Here is a 16,651-nt window from a genome sequence, read left to right on the forward strand (position 1 = left end):
ATGTATTCAGCTCTGTTGTACGGTAAGTACTTAAGGTTGAACAAACATGCCTCAGTCTTCATAGTATAAATTATTTTAATCATATTAGCAGCTATTTATGTATTCATGGAATACAATTAATTTTAGAAACTAATAATTATTTACATCTTACAATCGTATATTTTTTTTATTTTTACTTTTAAAATCTTAACCAATCCGCCATTCCACGTTGTTTAACTATAACTGTGATTATTTTATATCTTTTATCATTTACAATGCAATACAAGCTTCCATTTTCTGTGATCTCTAAACTAATGCAACTATATTAATATATTTAGCATTTTTAACGAGCAACTTACACGTTATATACAGGATGTAAGGGATAAATAGTATAAAAAACAAAGTCTCAAACCAGTGTCACATGACACACTCATGGCTAATATATTTACACTGGATTTCAACAATCATTATTCACTGTAAGTTTTGCCAACCTGTCCCATACACCCTGTATGTTTTTCATTAAGCAATATACAACTTTTTTTATATAAGTTTTATTTAACGCTGTTATACATTTTTTGCGATAGATGTAATTCACTCGTATCATTAAAATACAATTTTACATACGACCTGTCAATAAACAATGCATATTGGTGATGATTTGACAACAAATAATGCGGTTCAGTTTCTTGCAGCTTTGTTTTTGACATTTGTACTACTCTCTGCGAAGACACTGGACAATCATGCCTATTTTCTGTTTTTATGCTTACAGATATAAGACATTGGTCACTATTTGACATCATAATATTTCGCTTGACAAAACAAGCTTAGATTTAATATGGATATGTTGCTAATGAAGTGTCTTCATTATTGTAAATCGCTTTTGATATTGTTACACATCGCACCTTCGGTAGAACAAGGGCACAATTGCACTTTTTGCAATTTTACAGGAGAGCTATTTTAAGATTTTTATTGGATTTAATATGGTCTAGCTCTGATAATATTCCTGTAAGGAATATTAGAAATATTATCAGAGCTAGACCATATTAAATCCAATAAAAATCTTAAAATAGCTCTCCTGTAAAATTGCAAAAAGTGCAATTGAGCCCTTGTTCTACCGAAGGTGCGACATGTTATCGTGATATCTTGGACACTTGTGTACTTGTTGTTACTTTCATGACAATTCTTTTGTTCCGTACAATTAGCAGAACTTCAAATTTTTTAATTTTTATTGAAATGTGCCTAAAATGTACTACGTATGTTTACCCCAAAAGATATTATTTTACTCTCTCTTTTTATTTATTTTAATTTAAGATATTATTTTTGACACAAATGTCATTACTACTGCTAAACTGATAAAAGCAAATGCTACAATACAGGGTGACTTTTGTATCAGTATCCAAATTTTAATATAATAATCTATGAAGCGAAAGACAAAACACGTATTTTTTATTTTTGTATCGTCCAGTACAAAAATGTCAAAATAAAGCACCCAGAAACAGTCTGAAAAAACACTTACACCGTGGTCACGGCTCACTCGCTTACGCACGCACACACGTACGCGCCTGCCCGCGCCGCATTTCATTCATTGCGATACGATTTATAAGTTGTCGATTTTCCCTTCATACTTTCACGGGCTTAGGACCGTCAAAATGCAAAAGATTTCAAAGTGGTAATTAGTTTTAATTAAACAGACTTACTAATTTATGGTAGAAAAATTAAATACCTACGACAATAATTACGCTATCAAAAAGAAAATAAAATCACCGAGAGCGGTAACACTACTTTTCTTGTGTACCTATTCGGGGGTATTTATCGTTATTTTCATGTGCAATAATTGAGATTGCTTACCAAACCTACCTAACCTAACAACAAACTAACAAATTATGAGTAGTTATTTTAATAATTGCCCAAAGTGCATACCATTTTTCTCCAGACAGACTTGCACGCTTTTGTACATTGTCTTTGAGTTTATTTAAAACTACAGTGTCATTTCGCACTTCGCGTCTCGTGTAGGTACTTACCTACTTGCTCGCGGATCTCGCTTCAGTTTGCCGCTAAAATCGTTCACCGGTTTGGCACTGTTGGGTTTAGTCCTTGGTTACGAAGTCGAGGTATTCCTCTGGGCCCGGTTCAAACTCTCTCCACTTAAAATGTAGCACCGAATCATTTCATAACACTCGCGCTGCGAATACATCGTTACGTTGACCGCACGACGGAACGATCGGCGCGCGCAGCGATACGCGCGTCTCGTAATGGGTTGCGCGGGCGACTGAACTGATTGAAGCGCCGCGCGGCCAGGCCGGCCGGTCGAGCGTTGCCACACGTTGCCAGCTCTCCGCTCGACCAGCTCTCCCGCAAAATGTTTACGCGCTAAGCGCGGTAACCACACTACGTGATTAATTGGTTAGGAAAAAAATAGTTAATGTTAAAATTTGACCTACCTATTTTTTATTAAAAATGTCATCTATAAACGATACCTAATGTCAGGAAAAAATTTGGATACTGATACAAAAGTCACCCTGTATATTGGTCACAAAAAATCATATTTTTATAATGCAACAATAGCTTTAATTTCTTTCATTTTTACATAAAGAGGGCAATAAGCAGATGATTCGCGTTGTAGTATTATTACTTTATTTCTTTTCTTTTTTTATTTATATTTTATCTTTGCTGTTATATTGTACAATAAATGTTATATCATGCTTTCTATTAATGAGTGGCCTAAAATATTTTAATTTTTGCGATAAAGAAGCCAGAATGTATCTCCAATAATAATCAAAAATGTTATAATGCTAACTTGGCGCATAAAATTATTTTATAGATAAAATATTTTAGCGCACAATATATTTGGACCAAACTGGGAGATTCGTCATAATAAAATATTTTATAGATAATGTTGACATATTTGGTGGAAAAGTAATTCTAACGTGTACGTAATAAGTGTCAAAATTTAATAAAATTTTAATCATACCAAGATAACAACATAGATGTTAGACATAAGGCTAAATAAAGTACATCATTATAATATTTATATGAAATCATTTAAACATAAACATCATAATAAAATGATTGTTGACATGTAAGTTTGAGCTTTGCGTTGTGTTGTGTATCATTTTAATAATTTACATATGGGTGTTCGTATAGCAAGAAGTGATGGAATCTATTTTTGAGAAAATGACAATATTATTTGACTACTAGTCGATAACGTTCAACTTAATAAACTGTTCACAAACAATCTATAGTATTGTACTAAATAACTTGACGTCATAATAGTGTAAACAACACACGACATAACGCACCGCTCCACCTGTTGATGTTCCGGGGTTGGCGAAATCCATTTACAATTGTGTTACTATTCATTATTTAAATAAATGCCGTTTTGGACTTATAAAATGACTTTTTTTTTCAATCTTATCAAGCTCATTTTCTCCTATCTTTCTCCTATCAATCTGCCTGAAAATGAAACAAAACGCAATAAAACAGTCTACTTTAGTATTTAACGGCATTAATTTAAAATTAAACGCTATTTTTCCCCATTATTGTGAACAACGAAAATTGAAGCTCAATAATACCAGTAAACAATTTATATTAGAGATTTCACCATTCAAATATCCTACAATAATTTGAAAATTATTGGCATAAGTATAATATACCCAGTATGTTTTTTCTAATGTGTGAAGTAAACTGTCGAGTTGTATGACATTGCAACTCTATTAAAGTTGTCTCATCTTCGGGTCACGCAGGCAGTTTGCCGGCGCATGGAGCGGAAAATAGGCGCCCGCGCATGTGACGGTTGTAGAACAACGCACATTGCGATGAGATGGCTAAATAAATTCTGGTTTATAAATAAAAGTAAGACAAGTTTCAGACGATATAGTAATATTAAAAATTGCCCTCTCTATGAAATTATCCCATCATGCGTCTAAAAACTCCCTTCCATTTATGGTAAACTACCATAACGCATCACCTACTCAAACGATTTCATTTCCACAGTCAGATAAAAAGGTTGCGCGCCTCTTCGCCTAACAGTCAAGTATCATCTGAAGCGCGACGTGTCACAAGACAGCTCACTCGATCCCGCTGCCTCAGACTGACAATCATGTTCATAACTTTGCTGCTCGTCGCGCCGGCCCTTTGCGAGTGGGTGGAGATATCCCAGCACCACGTGAGAAAACCAACGCGAACTCACCACTTCAGACCTGTCGAAACAGCGACGGAGTCCTTCGAGAAAACCACGAAAGAAACCAAGATCTACCCCAACCAATCCTTAACTGAACATCCGTGGTCCAGAGGCAATGTCAACAAAGTGCCAAAAATAGGCAGCGTGCAGCGCGTGCAGTTGGACAGCAGTCCCATAAAAGCACCAAGCTTGAGAGAGAATCCAGTGAAAAACACTTTGAATGAAGAAAATATCAAGCCTGCAAATAAGAATTATGCTAGTGAAATTGTGTCACATACCGACTTGATGGAAATTCAGCAACATAAAATAAATAGTGTCCCTGAAAGTGAACGCCATAACCCTTCATATAAACACAGTGTATCTTACATTGAAAAACTAAACTTTCAGGATTCTAGGGAAATATTTCAAGAAAACAATAAGAAGGACGAAAGAACTAGCACAATTTTAAATAATAGGAAAAAAGGACCTTCACACGAACTGGATCGGGTTAGTTTCAGTAAACCTGGATCTAATAATCAAAATACTGACGATATTCAAGATGATTTTAAATTTCCTGTCGTAAAACCTAAGAATAATGTCACTTTACGACCACACTTAACAGATTTCAGTTCTAACAAAGGTAACCGGAACTCTCTTTTCACATCTGAGTCAGGCGAACATAAGGAGCATGCTGAAATATCTGACTTTAGACGAAATGATATTCATAAGTTCTCACTTTCAAATTCCGAAATACAGTCTGAAAAAGGTACCATCGAAAATGTGTCTCAAGGAAATAAACTCACACACACCGCAAACGCCGACACAAGAGTAAAATTCCCGGGAACAGATGATAATTTAGATCGCCACGGTAGTTTTATCAAAACCAAATTAAAAAACTCTGAATATGTTAAACATTTTGAAAAACTCGATGATGATGATAATGATGCTACAGTTGCCGATGAAAGTGAAGATCCTAATTCTTCCGGAACAGAAGATTTTAATTTTGATGAAAGTAATTCCGGACCAGAAACTGAAGCATCAAATAACAGTAAAGCAAATTCACTACAAAATCTAATGACTTTCATGAAAGTTGTTGCTGATACTATAAGAAAGAATACAAGACGAAGTGTCAGTAGTAAGACAAGGTACTTGACCAATTTGAAGAACACAATCCTAGCAAACATTGGTGAGTGGGGAACCTTTAATAAATTATTTTTACATTGACTCTCAAGGATTTACTTGCATCAAGCTGTTAAGGCATTTGCTCAGGTTTCCTCCAAGCAAGTTCGTCAGAACGAATCGTATTATCGCAACTTACTCACCTAAGATTTTATTCCTTTTATGTGAAATAGGTAACATAATACTCCTAATTTTGGTATTTGGTTAAATTACAGCGGAACGGATAGACACAGCATGGCCTGATGACGAATCAGGCCACTCGCGGCAGAGACGAGCCGCGGCGAGCCCTCGCGGCCACGTCGAGATACCCTCCTCAGAGAGTGCCCTCATGACCATCTCCTTCCTCACGTTCGCTGTGTTTCTTATCAAGCTAGTGCTGGTAAGTTGGCTAGCCTAATAGTATGGCATAAAGAGCCTAATGCGAATTTAAGTAAGTAGTTGTTGATGATGATACTTAACTGATAAGTTCTTCAAGCAATAAGTATGTATACCTAGTCATACGTGCGCCATGTTAGTTAAGAAATAAGAAGTTAGATAGGTACTATACCTATACCTGTCGGTAATACGAAAGCAGAAAAAATAAGAAAAAAAATAGGTATTACCTTACTTAATTTGTTGCAGCAAGTCATCCAGACGTACAAGAACAAGGCGATGATGGTGTCTCCGGCGGTAGTGGCGGTAGGACGAGCCGTAGCAAAACGCATCGCGAAACCCTGAAATACATTAATCGTTAGTCTTATCGAATAAATAATGACAAAATAAAACTGATTTTCTGATAAACTTACATGTTTTTCTGCCTTCTATCTATGCTTAAAAGTTCGTTATTGTTTTTTGCTAGACGGAGGGTGCGCGTGATTGCCGCTTGCCTTTTGTTTTCATTTTTTTCGCGCCATGGAGCAGAGAGCAGCTGCCAGCAGCTGCATAATACGTTCCGTGTCACATAGTGTTTTTTTTTTTAATTACTAATTTTCAAATTCACATTAAAATTTTAAACAAGATCATATTTAGGCAATAAAAATTAAACTTTGTATTTGTTCAATAACGATGAGTTTATTTTTTATTTGATTTATATGTAATAATAGTCCCATGCATTGTCGAAAGAAATAATATGTTAGTGAATATTTGATTTACAGAAAATGGAACGTAAATGTCACAATCTACCTGCAGTGCGTAGTGTGTGTACGTGAGAAAAATTAAAGAAAAATGTTAATAGGTCCAAAAATAGAGATAAATAGAAATGAACAACGAAACTGAACAAATATTTCTGCTTACCCCGACTGAAACCCAGTCTTCTACAGCAACTCAGAAGTTAGAACAGGCCTCAGTTCCACCGCAAGGTAACAAATTCTAACGACTTCCATTTGTTTTGATTAGCATTATTTTTTGGTTATTACGACCATACAATATGATACAATGCAAACATATTAGTTTACCTATATTGCCTCATGAAATATTAGCACTGTATTTATTTGTTTACCTTTTTATCTAAGACCTTTTTATCATCAGTACTTTACCTCTGAGGACAACAGTGAAATGGGCTTATTTGCATACTAATTTTTATTTATTAGCTAGCTAGTGAAAAACTTTGATAAAGGTATGCATGCATGCTAAAATAACTTGGTCCAGTGCCTAAATAGTTAATTTAATAGGTTAAGAGTTAGGGTTTTTTAAATATAAATCTAATTACTTGCAGATGTGGAAGACTTCTCCACAGTTTGCCGGACCTGCGCCACAGTCACTGAGTTCGTTATCCCCATATTCGCCGGGGAGGGCGTCCAGAACAATTTGGCTGATAAAATACACAAGCATTTGCCTATTCAGGTAGGAATTTTTCTCTTTATACTATTTTATGTCAGAAATTCATTATAGGAAATCTTGAATACTTACCTACTTCAAGATAAATGGATAACATGATTAAGCAGGTACATAAAGGGCAGATATGTACCATCCCACCTGCCTTGATTTGTATAAAAATAAAATTATATTGGGACTGCATAATACTCTAGGTAGGTTTCTAATCTAGTTTGATTTACCAGATACTAGGTTTTTACGTAATTGTTACTAGGCTGACCTATTGAATGTTAATGATGTTAAAAATCTATGTTATAGCTCATAAAATTTTATTTATAACATTGTACAGGTATCGGAGACAGATGTCCTCCCGCGAGTGGTGTGCTACCAATGTGCCAACACTCTCTTGGCGTGGCACGAGCTAGTGCAGTGCTGCGTGCAAGCCGATGAGGCCCTTCGCACGCGGTTGGCAGTCGCCGCTGCCAAAGCAGACAGCATTAGGCCTGTTGAAACTATTACGGTAACTATTTATTATTAATTTATTCATGTACCAAATTGTAACTACTGGCAAATTCAATGCTGAAGAAAATGCCTTTTCCAGTCAACCAAGTATCCTTTGGGCTTGCAAAAAGCCACTTCCAGAGATGCTCCCCTCCTTACATGATTCAGCTTTGTGTGAAGAAATAAATTATTGACCCCTACATTTTTAATTTTTAGTGTCTTTTATATTGGCAGCGTGGAAAAGTTTTTTTTATTGTTTCAGGAATCCAAATCTAGCCTTAAAGATATTGAAGAAAGTTCAGAACAAGAACAAAACAAGTAGGTATCAATTCTATCATTTGTGTCTAGTTATTTTAAGTTATAATAAATTACACTAAAAATACTATCTGATGGAATAACTGATGGAAATGTATTAGGTATTATTGTAATAGTATAACATTTTCTAATTATTAATTTTTTTACTCCTGACTGATGTAATATTGTAATCTTTAAAAATCTCCAAAATTGTTTATGTGTAAAATTACAGGTCATCATCAAATTTTTGTACCATATTAAAAGATGTATTACTCAGTCACTACTCAATAATTACTGAAGATAACCTGGACACCCAGATTGTTTGCCTAAAATGCAAAAACTGCCCATCCTCAAGCAATATAGAGCAGCTGGCGTATCATCTCGAATCTACCCACCAGTCTGAAATATCCAACTATGCAAACGTTAAAAAGTTTATTGCTAACTACATAACACTTGAAGAAACATTGATATGTGAAAATTCTGACAGAGATGTAGAATCCGATTCTAATGATAAATGTGAAGTCTTACCAAATCTCTATTGTCCATTCTGTCAAAGCATATTTTCCACCATGGCGCGACTGTTGAACCATCTGAACACGCACATCGAGTTGACGATAGAAGACGGGGTGATCTGCTGTGACAACTTTTACGAGTCCAAGAAAACGTTCGTGAAACATCTGCAAGACTGCCACGTGACGCGGACCGTCGACGAAACCAAACACACCTGCCGAACCTGCGGCTTCCAGACCGAAACGATACAAGCTCTTCAAGACCACGTCTCACAAGCTCACTACGAAGAGAAAGAAAAGCCGAAGAAACCTGAAAGAGCGAATGAGAAAAAAGATCGAAACCAGAAGTTCATCCCGGCCGTGTGCTCGGAGTGCAACAAAGTGTTCTCTAACAAGTACAACATGTTCAACCACATGCGCAGCCACGGCGACGTCACCGTCAAGTACGCCTGCGGCCAGTGCCACAAGATCTACAGCAGCCCGAGCAACTTGAACAACCACAGAAAAGTAGCTCATGCGGGCATTTTAAACTTTGTTTGCACGACTTGCGGGGAGGCTTTCCACTCCCGCGTGGCCCGAGACGTGCACTCGCGCATCCACACCGGGGAGAAGCCCTACCCGTGCGATCGATGCTCCAAGTCCTTCCGATCGAAGAACTCCCTCGACCGACACATAGAAATGCATTTAGACATAAGAAAATATGAGTGCCACCTCTGTCCCAAGAAGTTCAGAAAGAGAACGCACCTCAACTACCACGTAGGCACGCACAAGAAGGACGCCAAGTAACCGGGTTATTTGTTGCAGGTGGCACTCCCGGATTAAGGTCGAAACGGGACGTAACGAGCGCGACGGGTCGTACGATGACCCCCGGAGCGATAGCCCCGGCGACGGGAGCGACAGATCCGACAACGAGGACGACGAACCCCTGTCCAGTATAGCCAGCAAAAAAGCGGCAGACGTCTACAAGAACTTTTACGACGCGCTCGTAGATTTCAGGAATCACTTCGTCGGCGTACACTCGCACAGAACGAAACACCCCGAACTCGCGGCGTCGAGCGATTCCGAGATCGCGAGCGACGACGAAAATAAAACCGACGACCGCAACGTAGACAACTACGACGACCTCACCGACTGCAACATGAGGAAGGACAGAATGGACGAGAAGACGCGGCTGGAGCTCAGCCGGGTGCGCACCAGGATCGACGGGAAGGCGTACTACACGTGCCAGCTGTGCGGCAAGAACCTGAGCTCCTCGCACACGTACGTGTTCCACCAGCGCATCCACACGGGCGAGCGGCCCTGCGTGTGCCACGTGTGCGGCAAGCAGTTCCGCGCGCCCGGCGGGCTCGCGCGCCACCTCACCGAGACCCACGAGCGCGCGCGCCGCCTCGCCTGCGCGCTGTGCCGCCGCAGCTTCGCCAACTCGCAGAACCTGAAGCAGCACCTGCGCGTCCACACCGGCGAGCGGCCCTACGCCTGCGCCGCGTGCGGCAAGCGGTTCGCGCAGAGCGGCTCGCTGCACGCGCACCGCAAGACGCACCTGCCGCACTTCCCGCACCGCTGCGCCGACTGCGGCGCCGAGTTCCGCCTGCGCGCCGGCCTGCGCCGCCACGCGCTGCGCCACGCCGGCGCCCGCCCGCACGCCTGCGCCCGCTGCCCGCGCGCCTTCCGCGAGCGACACGAGCTCGCCGCGCACACGGCCGCGCACGCCGGCGCGCGCCCGCACGCCTGCCCCTGCGGCGCCGCCTTCCGCACGCGCCGCGCGCTGCGCCTGCACGCGCGCCGCCTGCACCCGCCCGCCGAGCCGCCGCGCGACCTCGCTCCGCCGCCGGTCTACGCCCACGTGGCGAATTATTAGCGTTCCCTAGACAATTGTCGACGTTGTGATTCAATATACGTTTCGATCGACGTTCGCTTTTCACTTCACGCTCTCGAGCGTGCTCCCGAGCGGTCCCTCACGCGGATTTCCCTTTCCAGACGGGCCGAGGGCTCGCCGGCCCCGCCGACCGGCCCGAGACCCGAAACCGGCCCGGAATCGAAAAAGACCGGAGACGCGCCGGAGGAGGACGTCGACGAGCCCGCGGAGGTGTTCGTCGGCGAGGACGGCAAGCGGTACGCGAGGTGCCGCGCGTGCAAGAGGAGCGTGACGGCGGGCTCGTGGCGGCGGCACGCGCGCGCGCACCGCGGCGAGCGGCGCCACAGCTGCGCGGCGTGCGGGCGCGCCTTCGCCGACGCCGGCAACCTGGCCCGCCACGCGCGCCTGCACGCCGCGCGCCGCCCGCACGCCTGCGCCGCCTGCCCGGCCGCCTTCACGCGCCGCGCGCACCTCGACGACCACGCGCGCTCGCACGCGGCGGCGCGCGACTTCGTGTGCGACGTGTGCGGCGCCGCGTGCAAGTCCGGCGCCGCGCTGCGCATGCACGCGCGCTCGCACGCCGCGCGCCGCCACGCCTGCGCGCGCTGCCCCGCCGCCTTCAAGCGCCGCGCCGAGCTGCGCGCGCACGCCAGCGTGCACACCGGCGAGCGCCCGCACGCCTGCGCCTGCGGCCGCGCCTTCCGCCTGCGCGCCCAGCTCGCCCGCCACGCTCGCTCGCACGCGCCCGCCGCGCCCGCGCCCTGACCCGCCGCTCTGTTGCAGGTTCACTGAGATCGCCGACTTCGTGGTGCGCCTGGAGCCGCCGCAGTACCCGGCGGGCTGCGCCTACTGCCGCGCGCGCCTGGCGGGGCCCGCGCTCAAGGACCACCTGCTCACGGCGCACGCCGACAACCTGTTCCACTGCGACGAGTGCGACACCTTCGTCGACCGCAAGGACTTCATCCTGCACATGTCGCTGCACGCCGTCGAGTACGCCGCCAGGCACGAAAAGAAGCCGAAGCCGGTCCGGAGGGTGAGGAGGGTCAAAAAGAGAAAACCGGAGGCGAAGGACGAGAACGCGAACGACGAGAGGGGCGGGAGAAAAGGCGGCACCGGAGTCGGCGACGTGCGGCAGACCCCGGACAGCGAGAGCGATCCCCAGGACAACGAGTTCTCCGACCACAGCGACGCCGAGTACGGGTTCGGCCCGCTCCCCGAGTCGGTTTTCGAGGCTATCGAGGACTCGCAGGACGGCCAGCCGACGATCGACGCCGAGGTCGACTCCTCCGGGATCGGGGACGTCGAGGCGCCCGTCGCACCGGTCGAAACGGCCGAGAGCGTCATCGTCGTCGTTCCGAGCGAAACGCCCGTCGACAAGATCGACCCGCCCGCCGAGCCATGCGTCCCGCCCGCCGGAAACGATGAGAATCCACCGGCGCCGGCGCCGCCGCCGAGCGCGAGCGTCAAGAGCCACAAGAAGCCGCGCACGTGCCCGACCTGCGGCAAGGTGTACACCGCGTCGTCCAGCTACTTCTACCACATGAAGCACGCGCACCGCGGCGCGCGCGAGCACGAGTGCGACGTGTGCGGCAAGCGCTTCGGCACGCGCGCCGGGCTCGCGCAGCACGCCGCCGTGCACTCGGCCGAGCGCCGCTTCGAGTGTCAGCAGTGCGCCAAGCGGTTCCGCTCGCGCGCCGCGCTGTACATCCACGCGCAGGCGCACTCGGGCGTGCGGCGCTGGGCGTGCGCGCAGTGCGGCCGCGCCTTCCGCTGGCGCGCGCACCTGGCCCGGCACGCGGCGCGCCACCGGACCGCGCGCGCGCACGCGTGCTCGGCGTGCGGCCGCGCCTTCAGCGTGCGCGCCGACCTGCTGCGCCACGCGCGCACGCACACGCGCGCCGCGCACGCCTGCGCCGCGTGCCCGCTCAAGTTCGCGCAGCTGCGCTACCTCAAGGTGCACGTGGAGCGCAAGCACGCCGGCCTGCCGCCGGGCCCGACCCCGGCCCCGACGGTTCCGAGCTGCCCCGTTGTCCAAAATGAGTAGATGACGAATATCCGATCCGACTCGGCGATACGTGAACGATTTACGTACGTTGGCGACACGTTAAAGAACACGTTGCGCTCGATCTCCGGTGGAAAATAGATTCACATTTTCAATATATTTTTCAACTGAGTGGTCTACTCACTCTACTCATCTTTGTGTGCCAAAAACGTGGTGACTTTATTTTGCACACGAGATCAAAATGATCGAACTCCTTTGATATGTTAGAGTAGTTATTTATTTAAATTATTGCACTTTCTTATGTACTATAGGGATCATCCGATCGAAGTCAGCTTGCCGTTGAAAATTCTTTTTCTCTTTGGATAAAAGGTTTACACACTGCCCTCAACCGTACATAATACATGCCAGAGAGAATCCTTGAACTCAAATCTTCTCAAAAATCTTAGTAATTGAACTTAGAACATGTAAAACTCCCTCATAATCTAGGGTAGTGTGACCCCATCTTAACGTAGGTAAAAGTACGCTCACCAAGACTGAATCAGTGCTTGTAGGTTATCTGTTATTATTCGGTAGGATATAGTATTTTTCTAACAACGCCAACGCTCAAATCTTATGAATAAAATTCAAGGTTGTATTTATAAATGCTTTTAATAAATCTTAGATCTTTATAACAGATAATTGGATAGATTTCTGATGTACATTTCATGTGCCTTAGCACCGCGGCTGTACAATAACGCCTTCTCTACACAATGATTAATTCATTAAAATATTAACAATGTTATATCTACAAGTTAAATAATTTAATAATTACTTGTTTGTTGCTAAATAATGCTACGAAGATTCTGAAGATGATACTGAAATATACAGAATTCTAACATGAACTAACAAAGGCCACAATATATCTTTGCATTTATTTTTAGCAACAAATCAAAACAAGATATAAGTCGGGTGATATTTGTATGAAATGGCCGTCGAAGCGCCTCATACAAATAAGCACACCACGTGGTCATAATATACAGGGTGTTAGGTAAATGGGTATATGTGCCGAGACTAGCCCATGTTAACATGGTCATATAAATGGTATGGTGAAGTCAGAAATTTGATATCTTCATTTTATTTTTTTTAATTTTCATACAAAATAAATTTTATAATATCCGATTTGTATGAAAATTAAAATATGTAATTAAAATGAAGATATCAATTTTCTGACTTCACCATACCATTTATATGACCATGTTAACATGGGCTAGTGTCGGCTCATATACCCATTTACCTAACACCCTGTATTCCTAAAATACATACAAAACTTTAATGTTAAACATATTAAAAAAAAAAAAAAAAAAAGTAGGTATGTCAATATAAAATCTATTTTTACATTTCATAAATAAACACCAATGGTTATGATGATCATTTGAATTTCACTTTAATTTTAAATCATCTTTGATAACAATAAAATGGTGAATTCATTATGATTCTATATTCTACTAAATAATTGGATTGGAAATCATCAAAAGCTATAAGCCGAAATGATAAGTGAGATCATGAACTATACTTGAAATAATATTGTAAATTTTCTTAAAATAAAACTTACTTTGTACACTAAATTACATGTCATATTAGGTATATATTGATTTTTATACATTTAACTATTTTTAGTTTAATAATGGGCATAATATAATTTCCAGTACCTTTGTGGTTGTGAACATGATATGATTGATTTATTAAACCTGGAAAAAGAAATCGTATTTTGTCTTAGTAATTAATAACTGACTTCCTATTCTTACATAGACATAGAGATACATTATATGGTTCAGACTCAGTGTGTCGTTTGCTGAAATTTCACATTCGGACAAATTACTTACTAGATCTGAATATCACTTTAGAGGATGTAGTTACATGAGCGCAGTATAGCAGGCCTGTCCTGTAGCGGAGGCCTAGGGCTCGGGTTCGGGCAGCGGCGGCGTGGAGCGGCCGTCGGGCGCGCCCGGCGACTCGCTCTCGTTGACGAGCCGCTGCCGCTCGCGGTACATCGACTCCTGCCACGAAACAGGCGATTGTAAAACATTCAGAGCCCCGATTACGGTAATTTTTAACGTCTCCAATACAGACACGCTTCTCGATTCTGCGATACGATTGGTCAAAACAGCTGACGTACGCTGTTGAACGACCAATCATATCGCAGAATCGAGAAGCGTGTCCGGATTGGAGACGTTAAATATTACCGTAATCGGGGCTCTGATCTCTCAAAAACATTCTGCCCATATAGTCGAGTCTGAGAGCCCATATAGACTGGACTATGTGGGCTCTTAGAGCGGTTTCGCAGTAGCTCCGATTTGAATTTGTCACAACACGGGTTTAGAAAATTATTTAAGAATCTGACATTGGATCTAGTGCGTAACCGTAACTACCATGAAAATAGTTCTACGACTACACTAGACCATTTAGATCGGATGTAGTGCGAAACTGCATAAACACGATACGCGCAGCGTCATGCTATGACGTAAGATAAGCAATGTTGTAAAGTGACAACTACAAATAGGACTCCCAACTTTTAATCAAAGATATGAAAAATAAAAAATGAATTATTATTCTTTGTTATGGATATGTTAAGACTCAGATGCATACCTGTATGTTCTGGAGCTGGTGGTAGCGGCACACCTTGAGCGTGGAGAACACCGCCAGCCCCACCGACGTCGCGAATGCTCCCCACGCACCGAACTAGGAGCAAACAAATCATTTGTAAAATCATCATAATACTATGTAATTTTCATTCGGATTTAAAATAATTTTGAAAATCTTTTTCTTTTGTATAGAGAAATACTCTGAAGATATCTTCAGACATGTTGTAAGAGTATCTATGATTAACTTTAAACTAAATTGGATTAGCTATATTAAAACAAAGCATACTAATTATCAGTTAGGCTAATTATTATGATAAAGGAAAATAATAACCGTTAACCATTATCATCCATAAATGGTAATAAACAAAATGAGGAAACTGTAATTATTATAGAGGAGGAAACTCACTTGTATGGTGCCCATTTCCATGTAGAACCAATTAGTTTTTATTTTATCTTTTTTGTCGATATCCTGTCCAGCTGCATCTTCACAACTGAAATAATAATATTATTAATTAGTTAATTTCCTTAATACCACTTGTGATATTGCTATGATGAAATAGACATCAATATACTGGAATTGATGTTTTTATTATTTACTATTTAGTTATTGACAAAGATCTACCAACAACTCATCTTTACACAAACAAGCAATGCATGCAATGATGACAAGAAATTAATATGCTTTAGCATCTACTAAGGATAAATCATAATTGCTGATTCTGGTGGTAACTAACTATCTATTATATTGCCAATACCTGGGGAACCGTTCCACTATAATCTGGCACCAGTTCATGAAGCCGAGCGTGATGAGCACAGCTGCAGCCACCACCAGGAGGCAGAGCAGCACGCAGGCGACTGCCTCCACAAACGCAGACAGGAACGAGCTGTCTGACCCTTTGTACATTAACACCGACAACCTATAACAGATCATTCAAGTTACTAAACCAGTTTTTATCAGGAGAACAGATAATAATGAGAAAGTGGGACTTTAGTTATATGACAGAAAAGTAATGGTATTAGGTATTTGTTTCTCATAAGTTTCTGCTCTTAGGTATAACTTGGGAACATTTAGGACTTGAGTCAATGGTTAATTGTGAGAGCTTATCATCACTTCCATTTACCTGATTAAGATCTGTTCCAAACAAAAAACTAGGTGGTCATACCTGTATATCTGGACGCAGCAGATGATGAACATGATGACGCCCACCACGATGACGTAGTCGCAGTAGCCGCGCGCCGCCCACTCCACCAACAGCTGGCCGTCCAACTCCTGCCACTCGCCCTTGGAGAACAGCAGGCAGTGGCCACTGGAACCAAAGCACGCATTTTACATCTGAAAAATGCTGAAATTGTATGAATCAGAGATCTCTTATCATAGACAAAGGTATACAGAATTTAACATTGTTTTGTTTGAGTTAATATGAACCAAAACTTAGCACACTGAAAGAATGGAGAAATAGTCTAGTCACAAGACAAAAAAGATGATTTGTGTAGGAGTTTGCAAAACTTTAATTAAGATTAAATGGTTATTGAAAGCTTACTTGAACTCATCCTGGTGCATGCTCATAGGCACAATAATACAGAGGGAGAATATAAAGCCTATAACGTAGCCAGCGATCTGGCTCGCCAGAAGCACGTTAGTCAACGCCATGGCTGTCGAACGAAATGGATGGAATTAACGGGTAAACCAGGGTAAACCACAACTTATGGTGAATTAATTAGGGCATATTAATGAAATACGCAAATAATTCACGAAACAGG

At 43.0% G+C, this 16,651-nt stretch overlaps 3 protein-coding genes across 3 annotated transcripts; 2 read left to right on the forward strand and 1 right to left on the reverse strand.

The window, feature by feature from the left end:
* Positions 1 to 6,433: 6,433 nt before the first annotated feature.
* LOC135080825 (zinc finger protein 668-like) lies at positions 6,434 to 12,311 on the forward strand. The gene is made up of 6 exons (XM_063975548.1): positions 6,434 to 6,654; positions 7,011 to 7,138; positions 7,458 to 7,628; positions 7,872 to 7,927; positions 10,390 to 10,524; positions 11,051 to 12,311. Exons 1-6 carry the CDS (start codon positions 6,555 to 6,557, stop codon positions 12,309 to 12,311), a joined length of 1,851 nt encoding a protein of 616 aa, XP_063831618.1. The 5' UTR covers positions 6,434 to 6,554.
* On the forward strand, positions 9,209 to 10,270 carry LOC135080800 (zinc finger protein 771-like). The gene has a single exon (XM_063975522.1). It carries the CDS (start codon positions 9,551 to 9,553, stop codon positions 10,268 to 10,270), a length of 720 nt encoding a protein of 239 aa, XP_063831592.1. The 5' UTR covers positions 9,209 to 9,550.
* Positions 12,312 to 13,617: 1,306 nt separating the features above from the next.
* Positions 13,618 to 16,574, reverse strand: LOC135080456 (transmembrane protein 179). Its single transcript, XM_063975094.1, has 6 exons — positions 16,432 to 16,574; positions 16,054 to 16,197; positions 15,646 to 15,807; positions 15,297 to 15,381; positions 14,895 to 14,987; positions 13,618 to 14,305 (listed from the first exon to the last, which is right to left on the reverse strand). The coding sequence occupies exons 1-6, from the start codon at positions 16,539 to 16,541 to the stop codon at positions 14,204 to 14,206; spliced, it is 696 nt and encodes a 231-aa protein (XP_063831164.1). The 5' UTR covers positions 16,542 to 16,574; the 3' UTR covers positions 13,618 to 14,203.
* Positions 16,575 to 16,651: the final 77 nt, after the last annotated feature.

This window comes from Ostrinia nubilalis, chromosome 18 (genome assembly GCF_963855985.1).
Source record: "Ostrinia nubilalis chromosome 18, ilOstNubi1.1, whole genome shotgun sequence".
In the NCBI taxonomy this organism is placed as follows: domain Eukaryota; kingdom Metazoa; phylum Arthropoda; class Insecta; order Lepidoptera; family Crambidae; genus Ostrinia; species Ostrinia nubilalis.